The 25149-nt window shown below is 45.0% G+C and overlaps 1 protein-coding gene across 1 annotated transcript; it reads left to right on the forward strand.

Moving 5' to 3' along the window:
- The first annotated feature begins 1246 nt into the window (after positions 1–1246).
- Positions 1247–24386, forward strand: FTA (farnesyltransferase A). The gene is made up of 5 exons (XM_086511963.1): positions 1247–1654; positions 13972–14081; positions 14189–14309; positions 14442–14537; positions 23750–24386. The coding sequence occupies exons 1-5, from the start codon at positions 1370–1372 to the stop codon at positions 24176–24178; spliced, it is 1041 nt and encodes a 346-aa protein (XP_086368089.1). The 5' UTR covers positions 1247–1369; the 3' UTR covers positions 24179–24386.
- The last annotated feature ends 763 nt before the right edge of the window (positions 24387–25149 follow it).

Below are 25149 nucleotides of genomic sequence, written 5' to 3' on the forward strand. Positions count from 1 at the left end.
TTGTTGTTTTTGTCCTCTCATAACTGTCTCTCGGATTTTTTATTTGAGACTTACATTGGAGGACCGCAATGTCTTGAAAGTCTCGATCAAATAGTGCAAAGCATAGCATAAATTAATTTATTTGCATCACGTTTCATAGAACAATACTATAGTGAGACTAAAGGCCTCATGCCTCAAGATAGTAGATGGGGTAGAAATTCGATGACACCAAGAGCAAATGTAGCCCTAGTTTGTTAACATATGGTCACCATACGTATTCACGTATATTGGTGGATACTAGAGATGAAACCACCTTTATTTTTAAGAACTTGAAATGAAAAATAACAATAACTTCCTATTAGTAAAAAATGCAATAACTTGAAATGTCAATAGAAATGCAACAACTTGAAATGATCATCTATACTATAATAAAAGGGGGAGGGATTCCCCCCCCCCCCCCCCCCCCCGACATGTGGCAGAAGCAGCATGAACGGCTAGTGTGCCTTGTGCCTCCTGGCTGCGAGAGAGAGAGAGAGAGAGAGAGAGAGAGAGAGAGAGAGAGAGAGAGAGAGAGAGAGAGAGAGAGAGAGAGAGAGAGAGAGAGAGAGAGAGAGAGAGAGAGAGAGAGAGAGGCGGCCGAAGGCCGTCGGCCAGACTAGTGTTTTTAACATTATATTGATTATTTTTTTAATCATTTGGAGCTTTGCAGGCAACCTCAAGATTTTATCACTTGTTAAAATTGCAAAAGTAGTCATTACCTTTCACTACTCTCAAGGGCCCCTGGTTATTCATTTGACTTAGGGTACGTGGGCCAATAACGGGATGGCCCCCTTTTCAAAGACGGATGACCCTCCAAAAATATAATGATAAAGCTCCAGTTTTGTAGGAGCAACGAGCGCAGAAGTTGGCACGGCTATGAGGAAGTGCGTGAAGTTCTTATTGGACGCGGCCTACGTTCAATCCTTGGTAGCCCTTTTGTCCTTGAATACCCCTCTTGTCGTCTCGCTACTAGCCCCCATTTCTTTTACACAAGATTTCATTGAATCATGTCGTACTCTCTGTCAAAGGTGCCATTGCAGCCAATGCTTTTGCTACAGATTGCCCTTCGTCCCAGCTTCATTTTTCGCCGCCCAAATCATGGAAGCGAGCAGCAAGCAAAAAACGCGCCCGGAGCGAGCTTAGATGTCTTTAGTCTGGGTGTTTTACCCTAGATTCACAACGCCCATGGTGTGATATGTAATTCTTCCCTCGTGTTACTTGGCCCAGGTTTGAACTCGCAGCCAATGCCGTCATTTCATCAACTACATGCTTTCGGCCCTTGGCGTGCTTTCAGCTGAGAGCAACTCTGAGACACACACACACACACACACACACACACACGAGGCGCGCAATGTCGAGCTCTGAGTCGGATGCGTCTTTGGAGGGGGAAGAAGATGAATTCGAAGAGGAACACGAAGCTGAGAAATGGGTGCCCCTGAGTGAGAGGGCAGAGTGGGCTGATGTGCGGCCGCTGCCTCAGGACGATGGGCCTCACCCTGTGGTTCCTATTCTCTACACCCCCCGATTCCGTCAGACCATGGATTATTTTCGTGCCATCCTTGCCCTCGACGAACGCAGTCCACGATCGCTCCTCCTCACCCAAGAGGTCATCATGCTCAATGCTGGTAACTACACGGTTCGTCTTGCTCCCTTTCAACACCTTTCCTGTATTCCTTGTGAATATGAGGGAGGAAGAAATGTTTTGATGCTCTTGGAGACAATCTCATGAGACGCGTTGATTTAACATTTTTGTTGAACTCAAGCCCTGGCGCTCCCCCATATTGGCCAATTGAGAGAACAAAATGGGCATGGAATATAGTATTAACATCTGCAAACGGCCAATACCACCTGAGATACAAACACCACTTGCAATGGCTTGGGAAAAAGTAGCATGGAAATCAAACAACTAAGGGTAACTGAGGCGATGGATAGTAAGGATGGAATTCGTCGTCAGAAGGGTTAATCACTGGGGTATTGGGTACCTCTTCCCGCATCTAGGTGATTAATTGCTCATTGGATTCGCCCATTTCAAGGGAAGGTTCCATTGGCTCCCCCCATATGACCCTTTGCATCACATAAAATTGACCATGGGTCCATATACAAGAAAATGGGAAAAATTGTGAAAGCTATACAAGAGATGATTCATCCACTTTTTGAGCAAGGTTACTTTCTCCTATTGCCATTCGTCTATCTCTTTCATTCTTTCATCTCCGCCTCATATGTTGAGAGGTGCTTCTTGGTGGCCGCAAATGTAGCCGCTTTGCTTGCCATTGGGGAAGTCACTTTGCTTGTCATGGAGGCCATGGGAGGAGAGGAAAGCCTTCAAAGCAATACAAGAGACTCGAAGAGACTCAATGAGGCTCAAAGGAGTGAACCTCCATGTTGCCCACATGTAGAGAGAAATGAAATGTTATATTAACGTCTTCAAAAGGCCAAAATGACCTATGAGACCAGAGCGTTACAATGTGGTGGATCTGATACAAAGTCAGAGTAACAAGATGAAATGACAAAATGAAATACTATGAAATGAAATGAAATCCTAAGCTTGTAGGTGTGAAATAAGCAGCTAGCCGGGATAGCTAAATCACAAGTCATAAGAGATCCAACATTGGTCGTTGGCGGATCTCATCAATCTCCTCCATGATCAACAATTTGACTGGGCGTCGTGCATGTCGGGCCAAAGTGATCCGAATCCTCTGATGTAGCCTCTGTCAATGCTGTGGAGTCCTCCGCTGTCGTGGGCGTTTGGATCTCCCCAACTTAGTAGCTCGGTCGATCAGTGTGCCTCTGGTGTGAGGTGACAAGATCTGTTGTGGTAATAGGTCCTCTTGGTGTCCAGTGTCTGCTCTAAAGAAGTTTGTGATGTGTCTCTGAGACTCGCCGGCCTCTCCTCTCATCAGGCTCTCTCTGTGTCTGCGCAACACGATCAGAAACAAACCCAGGCATCTCTGATCCTCGTACCTCATGACTGTGGAGAGTGGTCCAAAGCCCTCTGTGAACAAGCAATGGAAGCTCTCGTAGTAGATGGGGCAGTGGCATGTGTAGTGTAACGCTGTCTCTGGCTCCATGTCACATAGGGGGTATGTCCTGGCCTCTACTGGTACTCCGCTGTATCTCCTAGTCTCGATCCGCAGCTGGTGTGAAGATGTGCGTAACTGGCCAATAGCACACCGTATCCCATGAGACAAGTGGGTGTCCATGTATCTGGGTCTCGTCACAAAACCGTTCGCCGTAAGCTAGAGAAGATGCTCTCTGTAGAAAGCCATCTTCGTGCCTAGCGCCTGTGCTGGCTGTATCCATGTCCTCCTGAGCTAGGTCCTGGTGGACGAGCCTGGTGATCTCGGACTGTGTAAGAGTCAGGGAGGGTACTGAAAGGGGACCAACCTGTCTATACTGAACCCATGCGCCTGGAACCATGATGTCATCTCTTCATACCAACATGCTGTATTTCCCTGCATGGCTAGCTGTCGAGAGGACTCAAGTGCAAGGCGGGTGTATCTGTCTCTGGGAAGTTCCCACATGCAGTGTATGAAGGAGATAGATCTGGTGAGCGCCTTCACAACTAGTGGGGGAGCAGCTAGCTCTGCTCGGATAATGGCACGTGGTACTGAAGCCTTGGCTCTAATGAGCCGCGAGATCATAGAGACCAGGGGCTTCTCCATGTCCCCCCATCCATCAGTGCGACCTATTCTCCCGTGATGATCCAATGAAGGCCCCCAAATCTCAGCTCCATAGAGCAACGCAGAAGCCACCAAAGTGTCAACGAGCCAGAGCTTCGTCCGAGGCTTTTGAAACTGTACCTTTGAACACATCCTCTCCAATCTACCCTGTGAGGATTCTAGGTGCTAATCCTTAATTAAGTACTTAAACTCATGATTAAGACTTAAGAAACTTGAACTGTACTCAAGACAAGACTTAGAAGACTCTGTGTTTGATTGATTGATGATTGATACAAGGGCTCCTTATATAGGAGACGAAGAGACATAAATGAAAAGGCACGTCTCTTGGTAAAGAGAGACGACTTTAGACGTAAAGACACATCCTTTCGGCGAAGAGCTGCAACCATTGGGCGAAGAGTCGTACCCGTAGAGCGAAGGGGTGTGACCAGTCGTCGAAGGAGTGTGGCTTTTGGCGAAGAGACACGTCCTTTGGGTGAAGAGGTGTGACCGTCCAAGCGCAGGGGTCCTCCTTGGCATGGCACTTCGCGTATCTGCAACTAGGAGTAGGTGTATTACTGTTAACATAGTCACAATCGTGACATTCCCTCCCATTTAAAATGAGAGCCCGTGTCAAAGAAACGACTTCTGATGTTGATAGAACTCTGGAAAAGCATTGAATCTTCGAAAATCTTCAATCTTTGAGTTATCTGAAATTTTTGTCTTGAACCGTTGCTTCTTGCGAAACCTTTTTGCTTTGACTGCTAAGTCCCATATCATTGCATTGTTCAAAGACTTTTTAGAGGAATCTGGCTTAATCAGGTTGACTGTAATAAGAGGTTGATCTTCAAAATCTTTCATGTGATGTAAGCCTTCTGGTTCAAAATCTTCCAATAACTATGAAATATTTGGGGAAGAGGAAATCTTCTCAAGGTACTCTTGAGATGGGGTAACTTAACTTTAGTAATCACTGGAGAGGACTTTGGCTTGAGATTGTAATCATCTTCCAATAATGAATCCCAAAATTCTTTAGTTTTGGAGCCTCTCTCAAAGCAAGTTTTGAGCCTTCTTGGAACTCTCAATGGTCGCTCCATTAATATTTTGGTGGACAGCGGATGCTCGAATAATTTCGTCAGCACTCAAATAGTTCAACAGCTTGGCTTATCAACTCAGAAGACATCTCACTTATATGATGTGGAATTAGCAGATGGATCAATTTTGACTTGTGATCAGACAGTTCAACAGTTGCAGTTCGAGATTCAAACTTATGCAGATCAATTGGATTTTGAAGTCATGCCTTTATCTTATTACAAAGGGTGCAGTGTCCGGGTACGCGACACACATAGTCTGGGTACGCCACACACTCACACACACTGCTGTCCCGTTTTTGTTTATGTTGCTTTTATATGCGTAGAATTAAATCAGTTACCTCAGACCATTGGCGAAGAGGTTGAATTCCATCTTTCTTCTGCTTCCATACAACACACTAGGTGAGTGTCGCGGGTAGGGTCGGCAATGGCGAGGCTAAGTAGACGCCAAGTCAAAAGGCCCGGGAAAAAAATTTGCTCTGATACCACTGTGAGGATTCTAGGTGCTAATCCTTAATTAAGTACTTAAACTCATGATTAAGACTTAAGAAACTTGAACTGTACTCAAGACAAGACTTAGAAGACTCTGTGTTTGATTGATTGATGATTGATACAAGGGCTCCTTATATAGGAGACGAAGAGACATAAATGAAAAGGCACGTCTCTTGGTAAAGAGACACGACTTTAGATGTAAAGACGTCCTTTCGGCGAAGAGCTGCAACCATTGGGTGAAGAGTCGCACCCGTTGAGCGAAGGGGTGTGACCAATCGTCGAAGGAGTGTGGCTTTTGGCGAAGAGACACGTCCTTTGGGTGAAGAGGTGTGACCATCCAAGCGCAGGGGTCCTGCTTGGCATGGCACTTCGTGTATCTGCAACTAGGAGTAGATGTATTGCTGGTAACATAGTCACAATCGTGACATACCCAATGCCGAATGGGCTCTGGTCAATCTAGTCTTTGCTGCTCTCAATGAAAATGCTGGTCCACTGAAAACCACTCCAAGGTAAGTGTAAGCATCTGTATACTCCACCGTCTCCTGGCCGTATGTGAATGCGGGCGCTGATCTCCTGATCCACTGTGGCGTGGTATTAAATACCATGACTGTTAGGTGCAGCGGAATGAATGTTTGCGCTTTGCTCAAGATGAGTGCTCCGAAATGTGCTCAAGGTTCCTTTTGTTCTTATGGAAGGTAGAGCCTTCCGTTCTTAATGAGAGAATGCTATGATCACAAACAAAGTGAATGGACACTCTGCGTGCAAGTGTATGAGACTGAGAGAGAGAGAGAAGAGAGATACGACACCAGAGACGTTGTAAAACCCTCCTCCGAAAGCCACACTCTCGTCGGCGAGAGTGGTCTACTTATGATTGCTTAAACTGGTACAAACTGAATGCATAGGACTGATGCAAGTCTAGGCTATGTTGGCGATGACGACAGGGATGACGAGATCGACCTAAGGGCTGAAATCTGCAATCTTCTTATCTGTTGTCCAAAAATGCTATGGGCTGAAATCTGCGGCTAAGCCAAAAACGCTGATTTTGGGGGCTGTTTTTGTGGGTCTTTGTCGTTGAAATTCTGCAGGTTTTAGGGCTGAAAACTGAGGTTCTTAAGGCTGAAAACTGATGGTCTTTCCGGTCTGGCTACTTTCTTAGGGCTGAATTTGATGGTCTTTCTACTGCTGAAAATCGGTGAAGGCTGAAATCTGCAAAGGGCTGAGATCTTCAAAAACGCTAGGGCTGCATATCTGCTTGTCGATGCAATTGTTGCAAAAACGCTAGTTGTTGGGGCTGCCTGGCGATGCTGCTTGGGGTCAAAAACGCTAGGTCTATGGTCTCCGGCGATGAAGCTTGCTGATGACAAAAATGCTAGTGCCGATGTTGACTGCTTGAGGGAAAACGCCCCCAAGGGGCTCTTGCTTGAGAAGTTGCTTGTTGAGCGGTGTAGCTCCTGCTGCCTCTTCTGCCAAATAGTGCTAGTCTAGGTTTGCTTATATACAAACTTACTCAATTTGCCCTACCTACTTTCCAACAAAAGTCACTTAAAAATAATAAGTGAAAAATGTCAAAAATAGGTAAAATAGGCTAAATGCATTGGAAAATTCCCATAAATGATCCTGATAGATTTTGATGGGAATGCTTATGATCATGCTGTGTGCAACCAGAGGATATGCATCTACACTAAGTGATTGGGCATGCACGGTTTACGAATAGACTCACAAAAGTGCCAGATCACTTCTAATCTAGACTGACTAGACTGACTGAACCCTTGTCGTGTTGTAGCTTGTCCACGGACACATAGGGTTGGATGTGTCACGTGACATCCCCTACTTTTCAAAGTGAGGTACTGGTACCGAATTGTATGGCGTCGAAGGAGATCACCAATAGCATCCGGAATCCTGGAAGGGACTCTTCGCCGGCCCACTCTGATGTGTGGGTCGTGCGGTACTTGAACTTCATAAAGGTCTGCAACGCTTGCTTCTTTGGGCCGCGCCGAAAGCGACACAAAGTCTTCTGAGTCTCCTTCAATGGTTCCACTTCTTCTATGGACGTAGGTCCACCTTCTTCAAGAATCTCTGAGGTTGAAAATTCCTGAAACCACTTCCAACACAAAACCATGAACATACCTATTCCATGTAAAGTGAGTGGAAAAAATCTTGTCTTCAGCAAAGACTGTGCATGCAATGTAGATGAACACAGAAACGGAGTGCTAACCCGTTCACCACACACACGCAAACAATGAGATCGAATCTTTCTCTTGGATCTAGAGCAATCAACTGTGGCAATTCACAACGGAAATGCCCATGCTTGGGTGCTCATACTTTCATGTGCTCGTTCTACGAATGTGTCATACCAAGGAAGAGACATACGGAAGTCTCCATAGGAGTTAGTGCAATCCTTTACGTAGATGGGGAAGGGGGAAGGCCGGAAAAACCTCCTGGTGGGGAAAATTCTTCTTCACCTCTGTCATGCTCATCACCTCCAAGCGAAGTATCCATTCCGCTTCGAGTGGTGACCATCCACGGAAGTCGTGGGTTCTTGTGGTCTTGGGTTCTTAAGTTCACGAGGAACTTGGGTTCTTGAGGGTCTTGGTTTCTTAAGTTCACAAGGAACTTGGGTTCTTGGGGGTCTTGGTTCTTGGGTTCTTGAGGGTCTTGGGGTTCTTGAGGTTCTTGAGGTTTTCTTTCGCTTGCAAACCGTGTTTGAGAAGGATCTTCTCCGAGTTCTGCTCTTTTCCGCGGGCGCACCCCTTGGCGGCCTTGCGCTCACACCAAGGTTTCTTTTTCCCACCTCACGTTGATTGGCCGGCCGCTAAGTGCACGGTCCACTCTCAATGAGTGAAAAGAGACACAAGGGGAGGTTGGACAAGCCCTTCTTTCCTGGGATTCCTGTCACTCTTCAAAAACACAATTAGGAATTGACACGCCCAAGCGAACTTGGGTTCGTGCGACTGCAACAAGCAAAAAAATTTTCTGTGGTTCTTGTGGTTCTTTCCTTGAGTGATACAGAACACTGCCAAAGCTCTTATACCAATGTTAGGTGCAGCGGAATGAATGTTTGCGCTTTGCTCAAGATGAGTGCTCCGAACTGTGCTCAAGGTTCCTTTTGTTCTTATGGAAGGTAGAGCCTTCTGTTCTTAATGAGAGAATGCTATGATCACAAACAAAGTGAATGGACACTGTGCGTGCAAGTGTATGAGACTGAGAGATAGAGAGAAGAGAGATACGACACCAGAGACGTTGTAAAACCCTCCTCCGAAGGCCCCACTCTCGTCGGCGAGAGTGGTCTACTTATGATTGCACAAACTGGTACAAACTGAATGCATAGGATTGATGCAAGTCTAGGCTATGTCGGCGATGACGAGACCGACCTAAGGGCTGAAATCTGCAATCTTCTTATCTGTTGTCCAAAAACGCTATGGGCTGAAATCTGCGGCTAAGCCAAAAACGTTGATTTTGGGGGCTGTTTCTGTGGGTCTTTGTCGCTGAAATTCTGCAGGTTTTAGGGCTGAAAACTGAGGTTCTTAAGGCTGAAAACTAATGGTCTTTCCGGTCTGAATCTGCTACTTTCTTAGGGCTGAATTTGATGGTCTTTCTACTGCTGAAAATCGGCGAAGGCTGAAATCTGTAAAGGGCTGAGATCTTCAAAAACGCTAGGGCTGCATATCTGCTTGTCGATGCAACTGTTGCAAAACGCTAGTTGTTGGGGCTGCCTGGCAATGCTACTTGGGGTCAAAAACGCTAGGTCTATGGTCTCCGGCAATGAAGCTTGCTGATGACAAAAATGCTAGTGCTGATGTTGACTGCTTGAGGGAAACGGCCCCCAAGGGGTTCTTGCTTGAGAAGTTGCGTGTTGAGCGGTGTAGGTCCTGCTGCCTCTTCTGCCAAATAGTGCTAGTCTAGGTTTTGCTTATATACAAACTTACTCAATTTGCCCTACCTACTTTCCAACAAAAGTCACTTAAAAATAATAAGTGAAAAATGTCAAAAATAGGTAAAATAGGCTAAATGCATTGGAAAATTCCCCTAAATGATTCTGATGGATTTTGATGGGAATGCTTATGATCATGCTGTGTGCAACTAGAGGATATGCATCTACACTAAGTGACTGGGCATGCACGGTCTATGAATAGACTCACAAAAGTGCCAGATCACTTCTAATCTAGACTGACTGGACTAACTGAACCTTTGTCGTGCTGTAGCTTGTCCACGGACACATAGGGTGGATGTCACGTGACAATGACCTTGGTTTTACCAAGGTTGACAGACAATCCACTTTCATGGGCAAACCTATGCAAAGCATCCAAGTGACGTTGCATCCCCTCCGAAGAGTCGGAGATCAACACAATATCGTCAACATATAATAATAGCGGAATCCATGTCCCTGCCAGCTGTGCACCTCTATCCCCATCTCTCTCAATGTAGTCAGAAACCTCATCCACATACATACCAAATAGAGTAGGAGAGAGCGGGCAGCCCTGCTTCACCCCATTAGTGGAGTGAACCGGTGTAGATAGACCCTCTGAGGTGCGTACATGCCCTACTACTATTCTGTACAATGCCATGATCCCCCAAATGAGCTTTGTGGGTACTCCCATCTCCTGTAATCTGCGCATCAATCTAGCTCTGGGTATTGTGTCAAATGCTTTGCGGAAGTCCACAAAGCTACAATAGATCTGTCCCCCACGGGATCTACCCTCCTCGATGATGGCCCTGAGTGTCAAGATATGGTCAAGAGTAGAAAAACCTCTCATGAACCCTGCGTGCCCATCTGCACGCACTCCCTCTCTCTGCCCATCTACTCAGCTGCTGCTCAAGAATGGATGCGTACAACCGTGTCAGTGTGTCTTCAATCATGATAGTGCGATAATTCCCGGGCTCCATGGGGTCTCCTGATTTGAAGATAGGTACAATCATAGATAGGCTCCAAGTATCAGGCAAGCCCTCACACATGGCACGGTTAAACATCACTGCTAGAAGCTCTGCTAGTAGATTGTAACATGCATGAAATGCTCAGCCACCAGGCCATCATGATCATATGCTCTCCTAGTCCTCATCCTGTCAATGGCCTTCTTCACCATCTCAGCAGTGAAAAAAGTATATGTGTGTGGGTATGGATCGGGGGGGTCAGGAAGGGGCGGCTGTCCAGAAACCGTGTACAGAGATGATGCGTACTGACCCCAGGTCTTTGTAGAGGTAATGGCAAGGGGGGGAGACAGCTCATGGAGGAGCCGCCACGCCTCACGTGAGTCCCGACTCAAGAATAACTGGTAGAGATCCTGCTCTAGTCGAGCCAAAAAAGCCCTCTTCTTCCGCCGCACTAGGCGTCGGAAGTCAATCTGTGACTGTCTGTGAGTGATGTCCCCCAAAAGCACTTCCCTCTGAAGTCTAGCTCTAGTCTTGCGGCATTCCTCATCATACCAGCTATTCTGAGGCATGCTCCAAGAACGGCGTCTATGCTCAGGCTTTGTGTGGGTATGCCTCTGCTGCTGCATCTAGTAAGCTCCTCCAGAGGTCGCCCTGGCTCCTCAGTGCATAGACGTTTGTAGATCCCGTCTATGTATATAGAATCCGTCTCCCCCGTGAAGGTGTAGCGAGTAGGGGCTGCTACCCGTGGATTGTGTGCACTAAACTGAAAAGAGATGGTCAGCGACACAATAACATGATCCACTGCCACCCCAACAGGCCTGGGCCCAACTATGAGATCTTGGATACTAGAGATGAGGCTTGGTTGTGCCACGACATAATCCACTGTGCTGGCTCCGTGTTTGTGTGGAAAGCATGTGAAACCTCCCGCAGCGGGAAATCTCTGTAGGCCATTCAAGATGGCCAATCCATGTGCAGTCCCCATGTCTATCAAGTGCCTTCCATATTCAGTATGTTCCCCATCTTGTGATAGTCTGGATAGGCCCTTTTTTGCAACATCCAGCTCTCTCAGATCTCCTCTGTAGTATTATAAAATACTGTCTGATGATGGGCAGTTCTGGCATTGAAGTCCCCTAGAATGATAATGTCACCATCTCTAGAGAATTCCCATGTCATCATCCAAAATAGAGAAGGGGGACTGTCCTCTGGGTGGAGCATATACTGACGTACTCGGAGGAAAGTAGCAAATAGCAATGTAAAGATATCTGCCATTCTCTGCTCTCAATCTCACCCACATGTACCTACCTTGCTCATCCCTGCGAGCTACATTTATCAATGGCTGCAACTCCTCCTTGAATAACACTGCCACTCCTCCTGAGCCCCGTCCTCTGTAGTGTCTCCTATCTACAGGCTGTCTCCCATCTGTATCCACTAATGTGAGGCATAGACTGTCCAGGGGCCTGATGTGTCTGAGAGTAGAAGATGATGTTTCTCCCACGAAAACTCTCCTCAAAAGCACCTACATAAAGACGCATAGATCCATTACAATTCCAGGTAGCAACTTTGAGTGTGGTCCCATAGGTCTCACACCGAGACGGAAGAGTGGCTCTAATATCACCACTCTTCCGTCTTGGTAAAAAGTAATCTTACCTTTTTCCCTATCCGCTCTAATCTCTGGCATTACCTCTTGCATATGGGCTACTTGTGAGAGGGTAAGGTCATCCCAAAGAAAGATGTCCGTCTTCTTAAGAGTTGGTCTCTTCTTCAAAAAATCCTTCGCTTCCATGGAGGGAAAACGAAGGATAAGTGCCCTTCCTTTCGAGGTTTCCCCCTTGCTCCCACTTTTCTTGTTGCCTACTCTCCAAGCTCTTGAGTGCATCGGCTCATGACCTCCATCAAAGCCATGAGTTCTTTTACCTTTTCGTCTACATTATCTGTGTCTTTTAGGCCGCAAATTCTCACGTGTAGAGAGCGTACACGTCTTCTTTGCTCCTCTTCTAGTGTCAGGTTGATAATAGTGGGTGTGGATGTTGTTTCCTTACTTTTCCCTTTCTTGGCAACCTCAATCCATTTGTCAGCCTCGTTTGATTTCTGTTGAGTCTTTGTGATAACGTCTACCCAAGAGGTCGTCATTTCTTTATGCTGCTCTTCCCCCTCTTTGATGGCTTGCACTTGCGCTTTGATTGTGTTGAGTTCTTCTATTACTGAGGGTTGCAATTCTCCTTCTTCAAGCGTGTTCCGTGATCGTGCCTCTGCGAGCTCCTTCTTAAGTGACGCAATCTCTTCGTCTTGGGCCGTCACACGATCTTCCATTGCCGTAATCTTGCTTTCTTGGGCCAACATGCGGTCTTCGAGGATTTTTATTGTCCCTAGTAGATGGCGGTTGATCTTGTTAATGGCTTCGGTCATTTCTTCTTTGCACTTTTGCATTGCATCTTCTAAGGGGTCGGACTTATCATTCTGTTTCCTCATGCTTGGTCGTTGCCAAAAACGAGATAAAATTGCCCTACACGCACAAGTGCTTCCACATTATGCATACATGTTTCCCACACTAAGCATACATGGTGTGCATTTCCTGCAATTTCTGCAAAAATACGACAAAAAACCCGCTTTATGCAAATTCTGCAATTTTTGAAACTCTGCAATTTCTGAAATTTCTGAATTCTGCAATTTCCCGATAATCTGCAAATTCCTGACAATCGTAATTTACTGAAAATTCCCTGAAAAAATCCTGAAAATGTGCAATTTCTGATTTCCTGCAGTTTTTTTTAAATTTTAAAAATTTCCCCGAGGGCTATCCGGCTTCTGCTGTACCTGCGGGGGGGGGGGGAGGCGGGGTTGCGGCAGCAGGTTTTGAGAGAGAGAGAGAGAGAGAGAGAGAGAGAGTCTATGTGTATGTGTATGGGTGTAGGCGTGCTGGTGTGTGCAAGGTAAGATGGTGAGCGTGGCTGTCTGTGTGGGGTTCAAGCTCACCCCTTGCTTGAAGTAGGGCCTCTGTGCTACCTTTTTTAATGTTGAACCAAGAGTTAAAGAAATTGAGGGTAGAAAAAAGAAGCAGGGAAGGAGCTTGTTCAGGAAATCATTCCAAGCACTTACCTAAGGTTTTAAGAATGAGACTTGCCTTTATTTTCATCACGGAACAGCCATGTTGCAGCAAATAAAATGTTTGCTTAACGACTTTGACCAGCTCTAGTACCTTAAATGTATCCTCACTTTACATGAAATACATATTTGTTTCGTGATTGCATAATTTGATAGCTCTAGTACCTTAAATGTATCCTCGCTTTACATGAAATACATATTTGACAGCTCTAGTACCTTAAATGTATCCTCACTTTACATGAAATACATATTTGTTTCGTGATGCATAATTCGTGACAGCTCTAGTACCTTAAAATGTATCCTCACTTTACATGAAATACATATTTGACAGCTCTAGTACCTTAAATGTATCCTCACTTTACATGAAATACATATTTGTTTCGTGATTGCATAAGAACTAGCTCGACAGCTCTAGTACCTTAAATGTATCCTCACTTTACATGAAATACATATTTGTTTCGTGATTGCATAATTTGTAGTATTATTCCATGTTGATAGTGACCTGAGAAGTCGTATGCAGGCAGGCTGCACACTGCCATGTTGCATGGCAAGACTACTAGGAGATCTCTATATGCTGGTTTTCTATTGTCCCCTATTTCTCGGAAAATTGTTAGTGCCTATCTGATTTACTTTGATATTTTCTAAGCAAGAAGTAAGTTTGAACTTTTGGTTTTGGTTGATTTTGAGTATGTTTTATTTTTTGCTGCTTGTTTATAGTTTTCTTTGATCATATCTTTCTGTTTTTTCAGGTTTGGCATTTCAGAAGGCTTGTTCTACAAGATTTGTCTTCTGATCTTTTGGAGGAACTAAAATTCATAGAGAGAATAGCAGAGTCAAACTACAAGAACTACCAAATCTGGTTGTCACCTTGATTTTGTTCAATTTTGAATTCGTATGGTGATAGATTAGTTTACTTGTAGTAGAAGCACCAACCATAGTAATAATGATTTTGAACTTTCCCTGCAGGCACCATCGAAGGTGGACAGCTGAAAAATTGGGCTCAGCAGCAATGATCTCTGAGCTTCATTTTACAGAAAAGGTCTTTTCAAAGGATGCCAAAAACTACCATGCATGGTCCCATCGGCAGGTCTTCATTGCAATCCTTTCAATAAAAAAGCCTTGCATGCAAGGCATTTCTTTTTATATATGCTCGTGCCTCTGAGTTATTTCTTATGATTGGTTTGTTTTGAAATGTTTTCTTACATTCTTGTTCCTGCAGTGGGTATTGCGCACACTTGGAGGATGGGAAGGAGAACTTGATTTCTGTGATAAGTTATTACAACAAGATATATACAACAACTCTGCATGGAATCAGGTGCTTGTTTTAGCAAAATTTTTAACTTATACAAAAAGATGTATGAAAGGTGAACCATAGTGCAGTCTTTCTTTGGGAATTAGAAGTTTTAGGGTAAAGGGGCCAGTTTAAAGGCGGTGAAGTTGGGAGATCGATTGCGAAGGTGCCGCTCCACCATTTTGAGCTTCAAGGAGTGCATTCGAGAGCCTTGCACAGCATGTTTTTACAGCAGAGACGGCATTCGTATCGGTAGTCCAACGTCAAAGATATGCAGCAATGTCTTGACTTTGTGTGCAACAAAAAGAGGGGCTGATCGCTCAGCGCACAGGGAGGTAACTAGCTGCAAAACTGGCAGCATGAAATGAGCCTGTATCGGACACATCAGATGCAGCTTGCTGATGTCTCTAAACTGGATTTAAATTGCTTGTAATTTTAGGGGTCGACGGGTCCCTAAACAGGGACCTGTCTTTTGATTCGCCCCTATGTTTGTTGGGGTTATATTTGCTGGGTTTTTGAAGAATTAAATGCTGGTGTCATGGGCAATGGATAGACATGGCAAGGATCTTGTACCACAAAAAACCCAATCCCGTTCCTTTTTCTTAGAGAATGTTCCTCGCCCTTGTGGAGGAGATAAAGAGACATTTGAGAGGTGATCTTTGGGATGGAGAACACAATGACGGGGTCTCAAGTTTCAACCTATCCTAAGGCACCACGATGGGGCTCCACTACACCCTCCCTCTGGCCCCCCACCTGTTACTGGATTGATATATGCTTCTTATGACACAAACAATGTTGTACAAGAGATAGTAACTGATACTCTCAGGTATAGAACTAAGAAGACAACATTTCAGCCATTCAACATCGCCGCTTCCGTCGTCGCCGTCGTATCCACCCTAGACACATTGCATCATAGTCTCACGACTTGCATCAGTATCTTGTACCAGATTGTGCAATCAATAGCATAGACCTCTCTCGCCATCGAGAGAGGGGCCCTTGGAGGAGGGTTTGACAACTTTCTAGTGTCGTATTCTTCTCTCTCTATCTCTCAGTCTCAGCAAATTCACTCACAGTGTCTATCCACTTTGTTTGTTATCACTTGCACTCTCTCTTTAAAGAACGGAAGGCTCTCCCTTCCCTAAGTAAAAGGAACTTTGAGCACAGTTCGGAGCACTCATCTTGAGCAAAGTTGAACATTCACCTCCGCTGCACCTTACACGGGAATCAATTCAATCGTTATGATCTTTCAGATGTGCAGGAGGTAACTCTCCAGGTAACTCTCCTGGTAAACCTTCAGGGAAACAATTAGCTTGAGCTTGCAGAAATTCTTGTTGTTCCTTTTTGTGGTTAGACATATTTGACCTTTGTTCTTTTTTCAGTTCTTTCAAGAAGATTGAATAAATAAAAAGATTGGATTTCATCAAATCGGACGGACTTGCCTTTTCGTTTTACATTAAGTACAATCTCTTTGCCCTTCTCATTCTTTAAGATGGCCTTTCTTGCCCTATAACCGACCACGTCATTGTTCATGGGGAACGAAGGGATTCCTCGGAGGAAGTCACACCCTTCCAAAGGCATGATGTAGAAGTCCTCGTGCCCTAAATACCCCTGACAATGCAAATATAGTTTGCCAATGATAGGTGTAATGGCAACATCCCGTCTAGGTGCCTCTAGAACAACCTCGGCCTGTGGCCCCATTTCCTTGGGCGTAATTCCAAATCGAGCTGCCAATTCGGTTGAAGTTGGCCTTGGCTTCTCCATCAAAGAAAATAAGGGTTTCTTGGTCTCGCACTTTGCCCCATGCTTTGCAAAGTTCGGTATTTTTGTTCATCTGATCAAGGTCGGTGGTTCCCACAAAATCTGGTACCAGTCTTGCTTTTGTCTTTCCGGTGCTGCTTTGCAACTCTTTGGCTTACCTTCTGGTGATCCTCTGGTTCATCTTCTTTTCAAGAGTTCTGTCTAGCTCTTTCTGCAAGTACAGGTTCCGCTTGTCCATACTCATCTGTCCTTTCAGCTTTCCTCGTGACTTGAGAGGAGAATCAATGGCCTCGCGCCTTCTCGAGTAAATCTCATCAATCGGGTAATTCTTCAGGTCTTTCAAAAATCTCGGGTCTCTGGAGTACTTGATCAATCTTTCCACACACATGCCAGTTGACGTTTACACTCTGTTTTGGCAAACTTTTCCGCCAAGAATCTGTCCAAATCTTCATTCTTTTCTTCAATTCCTGCGTTGGATTTCAACTTTTCTCTGCCTACCCACCAAGAGGTGTTATCTCTGTCAGATACTCCGCAAAAACCCATGTGTAATCTGGGGTTCTTTATGGCTTATGCCCTTAAAGACAGAGCGACGAAGACGGGATCACAACCGATGCGTGATGAAGTAAGAGTGCGAATGGCTAATAAGCCCAGGGTTGCGACACGAAGATTCTCTCACAAAAACTTGGGTGTGCTGCAAAAAGGATCGGATCCTCCATAGAATTAGAATCTTTCTGAGCTTTGATACCACTGTAACAGGCTTGGAAACTGCAAGTGAGAAATCAATAGCAACACACGAACAGAAACTTCAAAATCACTGAACTCACTTTCCGGGGTTGGGGCACAAAGATTCTCTCACAAAAACCTGCGTGCTGCAAAAAGGATCGGATCCTCCATAGAAGAAGAATCTTATTGAGCTTTGATACCACTGTAACAGGCTTGGACACTCCAAGTGAGAAATCAATAACAACACACGAACAGAAACTTCAAGATCTCTGAACTCACTGTCCGGGGTTGGGGCACGAAGATTCTCTCACAAAAACCTGCGTGTGCTGCAAAAAGGATCGTATCCTCCATAGAAGAATCTTACGGAGCTCTGATACCACTAAAACGGGCCTGGAAACTCCAAGTGAGAAATCAATAGCAACACAAGAACAGAAACTTCAAAATCACTGAACTCACTGTTCGGGGTTGGGGCATGAAGATTCTCTCACAAAAACCTACGTGTGTTGCAAAAAGGATCGGATCCTCCATAGAAGAAGAATCTTTCTGAGCTCTGATACCATTGTAATAGGCTTGGAAACTCCAAGTGAGAAATCAATAGCAACACACGAACAGAAACTTCAAAATCACTGAACTTTGAGAGAGAGAGAGAGAGAGAGAGAGAGAGAGAGAGAGAGAGAGAGAGAGAGAGAGAGAGAGAGAGACGGCTTGGCGTAGTTCCGTGCCCAAAGGTATTGGCCCCAAAGTCTAGCGTCCCTTTCGGTATTTCTTTATCATGAATCATTGCCAAGTACAACTCTCAAGGAGGGGCTTCAAGTTCCAAAAGCATTTGGTCCAAAAACTAGCAGCGCAAATCGCAGATTTTTGTACAATTACCACGTCATCAATCTGCGCAAAACGCGGAGCATCCGTACAGCTGCCTCGTCAGTATCTTCTACGCGATCCTTCTCTCTTTTTATTACTCTAGTCCCCAAGACCCCATCAGACGGGACTTCAAATTCTTGTCAGATTCTAGGCGGACATGCCACATCATTATTTTATGACATCCGTCGCGGTAGACCACCAACTTACCCTTAGCGCGAGTCTCAGTCACCTTCTTGAGTTCTACTCTGTTTTTCAGTTGTGAAAGGGTGAGCTCTTTTGTAATCCAAACCTTAGTGTCCTTGAGAAGATGGGATTGTTGGAGCAATCGGAGGCGATCTTCACTATTCGTGAAATGGAGAATGGCATGGCCACTCAAGATGCGCTCGTTGTGTTGATGGTCGTTCTTGGTGCTGACGCTTGCCACGGTACTGACATCGAGCCGTATCTTTGGAAGAATCTGCTGGATTTGTAATCCTAATAGATTTGTAGAAATTGTTGCTCGAGTCAAGGATCGAGGAAATCCCTCCAATGCGGACCCTTAGTGTATTTTGTTGTTGGAGTATCTCGACATGAGAAAACTACCTCACTTTGGCCGGGCACAACCACAGAACAGCCCTCACTCCTTGCCACCTGTCCCTTGGAGACTGAATGGACGAATCCAGAGATATGTAATAACTCTAACATTAAAATGGTTCACGGTTTAATTTGATACGTTGAAAAGTGTGATTTGTTTTGTCTTAGTTGGGACTGATTGGGCGACTTCTTTTGGAGCTACAAAGGCCAAGAATAGCCATCTTTGTGGGCTGATGGTGAGCAGCAAAATGCTGATGCGATAGCCAGAAAAACGCAAATCTAATCAGCGTATTGGGCTCTAAGGGAAGCACCATGGTGTGGACACAATTGCCTCACAAGCCAAGAGTAGGCTAAAAGCCAAGAAGTTTGTGAAAATGCATACTATTGAAACTTTGCCAAAGGCCAAGGATTGAGAGCTAGAAAACTCTAATAAAGAAGATAACAATGCGGGGGTTACCTAATGTATGATAAAGGAATAGGACTGTTAGAGACTTGGACACCCCAAGTCGGGAATCTGGCATGACACACGAGAGAATCACTTAAAAAAGATACTTTACAATTCACTTGAGTCGACACTGGTAAAATTTGGCGCCCCTTTCGGAGCAAAGTTACAAGGAAGAGTGACCCTAAATTCATATTTATAGGCCCTTGGCCTCCAAACTCAAAAGCAATTACATGAAAAGCTGCCAACCCAAAAGCTACTGGCCCAAAAAAGCTGCCAACGTGAATCGCGGAAATTTGTACAGCCTGCCACATGGGACAGCCAATGCAAAACGCGGAATGTCCGTACTGTTGCCACGTGAGCATGTCAGTGCAATTTGTGGCCGTTCGTACGGCTGTCCACGTCAGTGTGTCCGCCATGTCATCAATTTGTGACATACCCCCCTCTTGAAAGAATTGTAATTGCCCTCTATTACGCCTGCAAAATCAGACAGAAGCCATAAACCAATTCAATAGACACTGACTCTAAGTACCGACGCACTAGACAACACAAATCTAGCACTCGCACAAAAACGACATTCACTGCACATTCACATCACATTCAAATCATATCTCATAAAATCCATCCAGATCTAGGACCGTGATTCTTGGTAACGTTTTTAGCAATCTCATCTAGATCCACTCCGGACCTCATTGATGTCGGATTAACTAATTCTTATTGTGATCGTAGATTCTCAAGATTGAAATGCTGCAGTCATTTTGTCTTTCAATCCCGGCACTCAAACACAATCACATGAGTGAGTACTCAAAAATCAAGTTCATTTCCGAGAATTCCAATTCACAAATTACACACTTAGTTCATACTGAACAGAGTGTTTCAATCATTCAGTCTAGTCATCTTATCCCTGTGTAATCATCTCATCCCTTGGGAACTTTTGATGCGCTCACCGTTGTCCAGTCATCTCATTCATCATCAATCATCATCATCATTGAAAATTCATGATTCTTATCGTGATTAGGTTCATTCTAGAGTTGTCATTGCTCTCGATTGCATTTAGATGCAAATTTCTCAGCATTTCCTTCTTGATTTCACCTGTTATTTGTGTAATCTTTTAAAAGAGATATTGGCCCCAAAATCTGGCACCCCCTTTCGGTATTTATTTTTATATTAATGCTTGAGCAAAGTTACAAAGTTCGATGGTTCTCTCTGCTCAATTGCTCGTCAGCAGACTGAGTGGAAGAGTGGCCTAAATTCATATTTATAGGCCCTTGGCCTTCAAGCTCAAAAGCTACTGGCCCAAAAAAGCTGCAGGCGTGAATTGCAGAAATCCGTACAGCCTGCCAGGTGGCACAACCAACGCAAAACACGGAATGTCCGTACTGTTGCCACGTCAGCATGTCAATGCAATTTGTGGTCGTTCGTACGGTTGTCCACGTCAGCGTGTCCGCCACGTCAGTAGTTTGTGACAAGGACTCGAATTGGCTTTTGAAAGATAAGCACCACGACCCAACTAAATAAGAGAAACACCGATTGTAATGAGCGCTCGATTCAAGTAAGAAGCCCATATGTTGGTAACAACCAAGAAGCAAGTTGATGCCGAAGACGAGGATGGGATTGAAGAAACGAGCGGGAACAATCGAGGTAAATTCCCAACGAGGTAGTGAGGACTAAGATTTGCAAATTTGGAGCACAAGCACGATGAAATATGCTTGTCACGTGCACATCTAACCCTATGTGCATGTGGACAAGCTAACTCCTACTTCAAGGGTTTAGGACAACCTAGGAAGTGTTTTGGCATCCTTGTGAGCCTGTACGCAGGCCGTGCATGTCCAGGCACTTAGATCAATTGCATACCCTCTGATTGTACATGAGCAGAACCTGTGTCTGCTAGGTGTAGGCATTGGGGAGTGTTCCCATACAACTGCATTATTACCAAGCCTACGTAATAACTGCATGCGAAGCACCTCTTATAAGTGAGTTCATCAACTTGCTAATAAGTGACATTTTAAGAATCCATGGGTTTTTAGTGGCATTGCCCGACCCAGCTTTAATTCCATAGATAAGTGACCCTTGTCAAAGGTGGCAGTGGAAGATGCAGTGAAGACAAGAACTGGCTCGTGATCCGGTGGGCACCTCGACTCCGATCTAGAACACTGGCAATGCCAAACACATGGCACACTTGTAGAGAAGAGAGATCACTGAGGTAGAAAGAGAGGACATTTGAGAGAGAGAGAGAGAGAGAGAGAGAGAGAGAGAAATGAAATGTTATATTAACGTCTTCAAAAGGCCAGAATGACCTATGAGACAAAACTGATACAAAAGTGGTGAATTTGTTACAATGTCTGGGTACCTTAGTACTAAAGTACTAAGTGGGAAAAGTGTGAAAATAAATGTGAAAGACTAAATACAAAGTATTAAATAAACTTCTTAGGAGCATTCTGGGTGTCTGGCTAGAATGCTTCTAATCCTTTGTTGTAGTCTCCTCCGGTGAAGTGTGCTTCTGCATCTCGGTCGTGGTCGTCTCGATTTCCTAAGCTCAATTGCCCTGTCAATAAGGGTGCCTTTGGTATGAATGTGGGTACTCCTTTGTGCTGGCTGTTGGCCTCTTGCTTCTCCTTCCACTCCTGCTTCTCTCGATCCGAAGAAATCTGTGATCTGCCTCTGAGGCTGTAGTGCTCTTTGTCTTCTCATTAGATTATCCCTGTGCCGATGTAGTTCCAGTAGGTACAAGCCTAAGCATCTTTGATCTTGGTATTGCATGACTCTTTCTAGAGGTCCATAGGCTTCTTTAAATAGGCAATGGAAACGCCCATGCATCTCATAGTATACGGTGCAATGGCATATGTAGTGTAATTCTGTCTCTGGCTCCATTCCGCATAACTTGCAAATTCTGCTCTCAGGTGGGATTCCCCTAAATCTGCCAAATTCAATTTCCAGCTGGTGTGAGGATGTACGAATCTGACCAATAGCACATCTCAAACCATGAGACAGGTGGGTATCCATGTAGCTCGAGCGAATCACAAATCCATCTTCAGATAGCTGTAGGAAGTTTTCTTTGTAGTCGGCCATCTTCGTGCCCAATTCTTGTGTAGGGTCTACCCATGTCCTCTTAGTATCCAACTGTATAAGATCCTGACGGATGATTTTATTAATCTCCGTTCGTGTAATTGCCAGTGATGGAGCCTCAAGAGAGTATTGGAAGGGCGGTAATCTTTCCATACTGAACCCGTGTCTCTGAAACCACGAGGACAATTGCGCATACCAGCATGATGTATCCCCTTTCATTGCTAATTGTCGAGAGGATTCGAGGGCCAGTCTAGTATATCGGCAATTATTTGTATCCCACAAACCATGTATAAAGGACATGATTTGGTAAGAGCTTCAATTTCTATCGGAGGGGCAGCTAGTTCCGCTCGGGTAATCGCGTGTGGTACGGAGGCCTTGGCTCTAATCATTCAGGAAATCATAGATACCAAAGGTCTCTCCATTGACTTCCAATTATCCTGATCCACAGATGGTCCCCAAATCTGGACCCCATAAAGCATAGCCGAAGCCACCACAGTATCAAAGAGCCAAAGTTTTGTTCGTGGTTCCTGAAACTGCACTTGAGAGAGAGAGAGAGAGAGAGAGAGAGAGAGAGAGAGAGAGAGAGATCTGGGAAAGGCTCTCCATGCTGATAACAAGTTGCTCATACAAGTGACCAAGGGTGGTCCTGCATATAATTGAGATGCCAACTGGATAGACCTGAGGTACACACAACTGCGACTCCTACTGACACTGCCAGCTGCTCCTGCACATGAGACCACTGTCATGACGACAATCCCAACACTGATCCACCTGGCATGAAGGAAGAACTGGAGAGAGAGAGAGAGAGAGAGAGAGAGAGAGAGAGAGAGAGAGAGAGAGAGAGAGAGAGAGAGAGAACTGGATCTCTGCTCTCCTATGCCGGCTCACAAAGATGGTACTATGCCTTTGACTGAGATGCCCACGGGATGGGCTGCCTTTAGGGGATGACACGAAGGGGAAGATCTGCTGCCCATCTCTCCTAGCAAGGAATCACCTCCACAAGAAGCCCGTCATCACCGGCAAACCGTGCCGTGGTTGCCCACCAAAAACGCTGGGGGTTGCTAGGCAAAAACGCTAGGGCTGCTGGTGAAAAACGCTAGGGCTGCATGGTGGAAAAACGCTATGGCTGCATGTCGCCGGTCTCCTCCTGTTGCCCCTTTGGAGCACCCTCTCACTTTGGAGCACCCATGAGAGGGTGCTTCAAAGGGCTGCATGTCGCCGGTCTCCTCCTGTTGCCCTTTGGAGTACCCATGAGAGGGTGCCCCTACACTGGGGCTGAACTGCATGCATACAAGGTGATCCCCCCCTTATAGGGGAGTAATAGGACTGCCCGACCCAGCCCTCGTCCCCCACGATTTGTGATAAATCCCAGAAATGGGAAATGAGGAAGTGGCTACTGGCCACTAGGGCCATGGGAAGTCTCTAGACTACAAGGGGGAAATGTACCCTATGGCACAAGGAGCCTACATGGCTATGGAACTGAGCCAAAACCCTAGCTAAACATGGCTAGACACAACCCGACATGAGAAACCTACCTCACACTGGCCAGGCACAGCCACAAAACAGCCCCCACTCCCTAACACTTGTCCCTGGGAGAAACTGGGACTGACTGGACGAATTGACAGAGATGCCTGAATTTTTAATGCTTTTAAAAATCCAATCAATTAGCAAATTTGTTTGTTGCTTGTAGTGTAGCTTTAAATGAGCATCCCAAGGAAAGTTCTCATTTCAGAAGGAAGAAGATTCTTGAGACTCCTCAAATTGTTGATTTCTGCAGGTGATAATGAGTTAACATCATTGTTTGCAATTGCAGCGCTTCTTTGTCATCAAGAATAGTCCCTATCTAGGCGGCGTGCAAGGTATGCGTGAAATGGAAATAAAGTACTGTAAGGATGCAATTGCTGTAGATTCTGCCAATGAGAGTCCCTGGAGATACCTCAAAGGTCTTTTCAAAGGTGATAATGAGGCTTTAGTAAGAAGTGGGGCGGTTGCAGATATAATATTGCAAGAACTTCAAAAGAGCAAAGAGTGTATCTTTGCTCTTGATTTACTGCTTGATCTCCTGAATCTAGGATATGAACCTCCGCACGACCTGATAAAGTCACTTGGTTTAGACAAGGATATGTGCAGTGCTTTTAAAATGGCCACCTTTATCTGTACTTGCTTGAAAAAGATAGATGCAATGCGGGTTCTTTACTGGGATTGGCGTTTAGCAGCAGTCGTCAACCCCTCTGATGGTTAAGGGGATGAAACTAGCACAAGTTATCGTCACTTTACTGGGATTGGCATTCAGCAGCACTCATCAACCCCTCTGATGGTTAAGGGGATTAAACTAGCACAAGTTATTGTCAATGTGATGCCTGTCAATATGTGGAAGACATTGGCAATGTGAATGTTTGTTTAAAGAAGTTTGAGCATTGGGGTTTCATTTCGAGTGGGCCAATGGCGTATGTAGCCGTCTGCTTATTTTGTGATGTTGTAATTAAGTTCTTTGATCAGTATGAAGCAATGGGGATGTGTGGGAGGATTGGTTTTTAATTGTGATAATTATGAGGATACAAAAACTCCAATATCTTAGTGCATCGTATTAAAGAGATTCTTGAATAGTGGGAATGAGCTGGACGGCTCGAAAAAAATGCAGGTTGTCTTATCTTTAAAGGCAGGAGACACCCAGGATGTAGACTAAAGTCCAAGCAATTTGCGAGGATTTCTGCTTATGATGCCCAATTTTGGCCTTGATTTGAAAGCAAGATCCAATAAAAGAATTAACTGGGTTTTTTACTTCCAGTGTGGAAATCTATCTTGGGGGGAAATATTTCACTCACCCTTTTTGAGAGTTCCTCCATTCCCAAATCTACATAGTCATTGTGGTGGTCAATGTTGATGCCTGCATGCAATTTATTCTTGTCTGTTGCATGATGTAAATACGCGGGAAGAACTCACCGACTTGATTGGGCTGCTTGGGTTTGTATACAATAGTTTGTATGGCTGTATGTGAACATTAACATTCCAAATGCTCTGGATGTGGCGATCATACGGATTGTGCACTCCTCTTCCTTGTCAATGTCAGCCTTGCATGCTCCCATTATGATTGTGAAAACTTATCACATAAACATAGATACTAGTAGCTCAATGACTATTCCTCACACTACCTCTGAGAAATGTATCAAGAGAGACCTAGAGAGTCCTCTTGTTAACATGCATCTTCCCTGT

The sequence above is a fragment of the Adiantum capillus-veneris genome, chromosome 5 (assembly GCF_014529385.1).
Source record: "Adiantum capillus-veneris isolate H3 chromosome 5, ASM1452938v2, whole genome shotgun sequence".
NCBI classification, from domain to species: Eukaryota; Viridiplantae; Streptophyta; class Polypodiopsida; order Polypodiales; family Pteridaceae; genus Adiantum; species Adiantum capillus-veneris.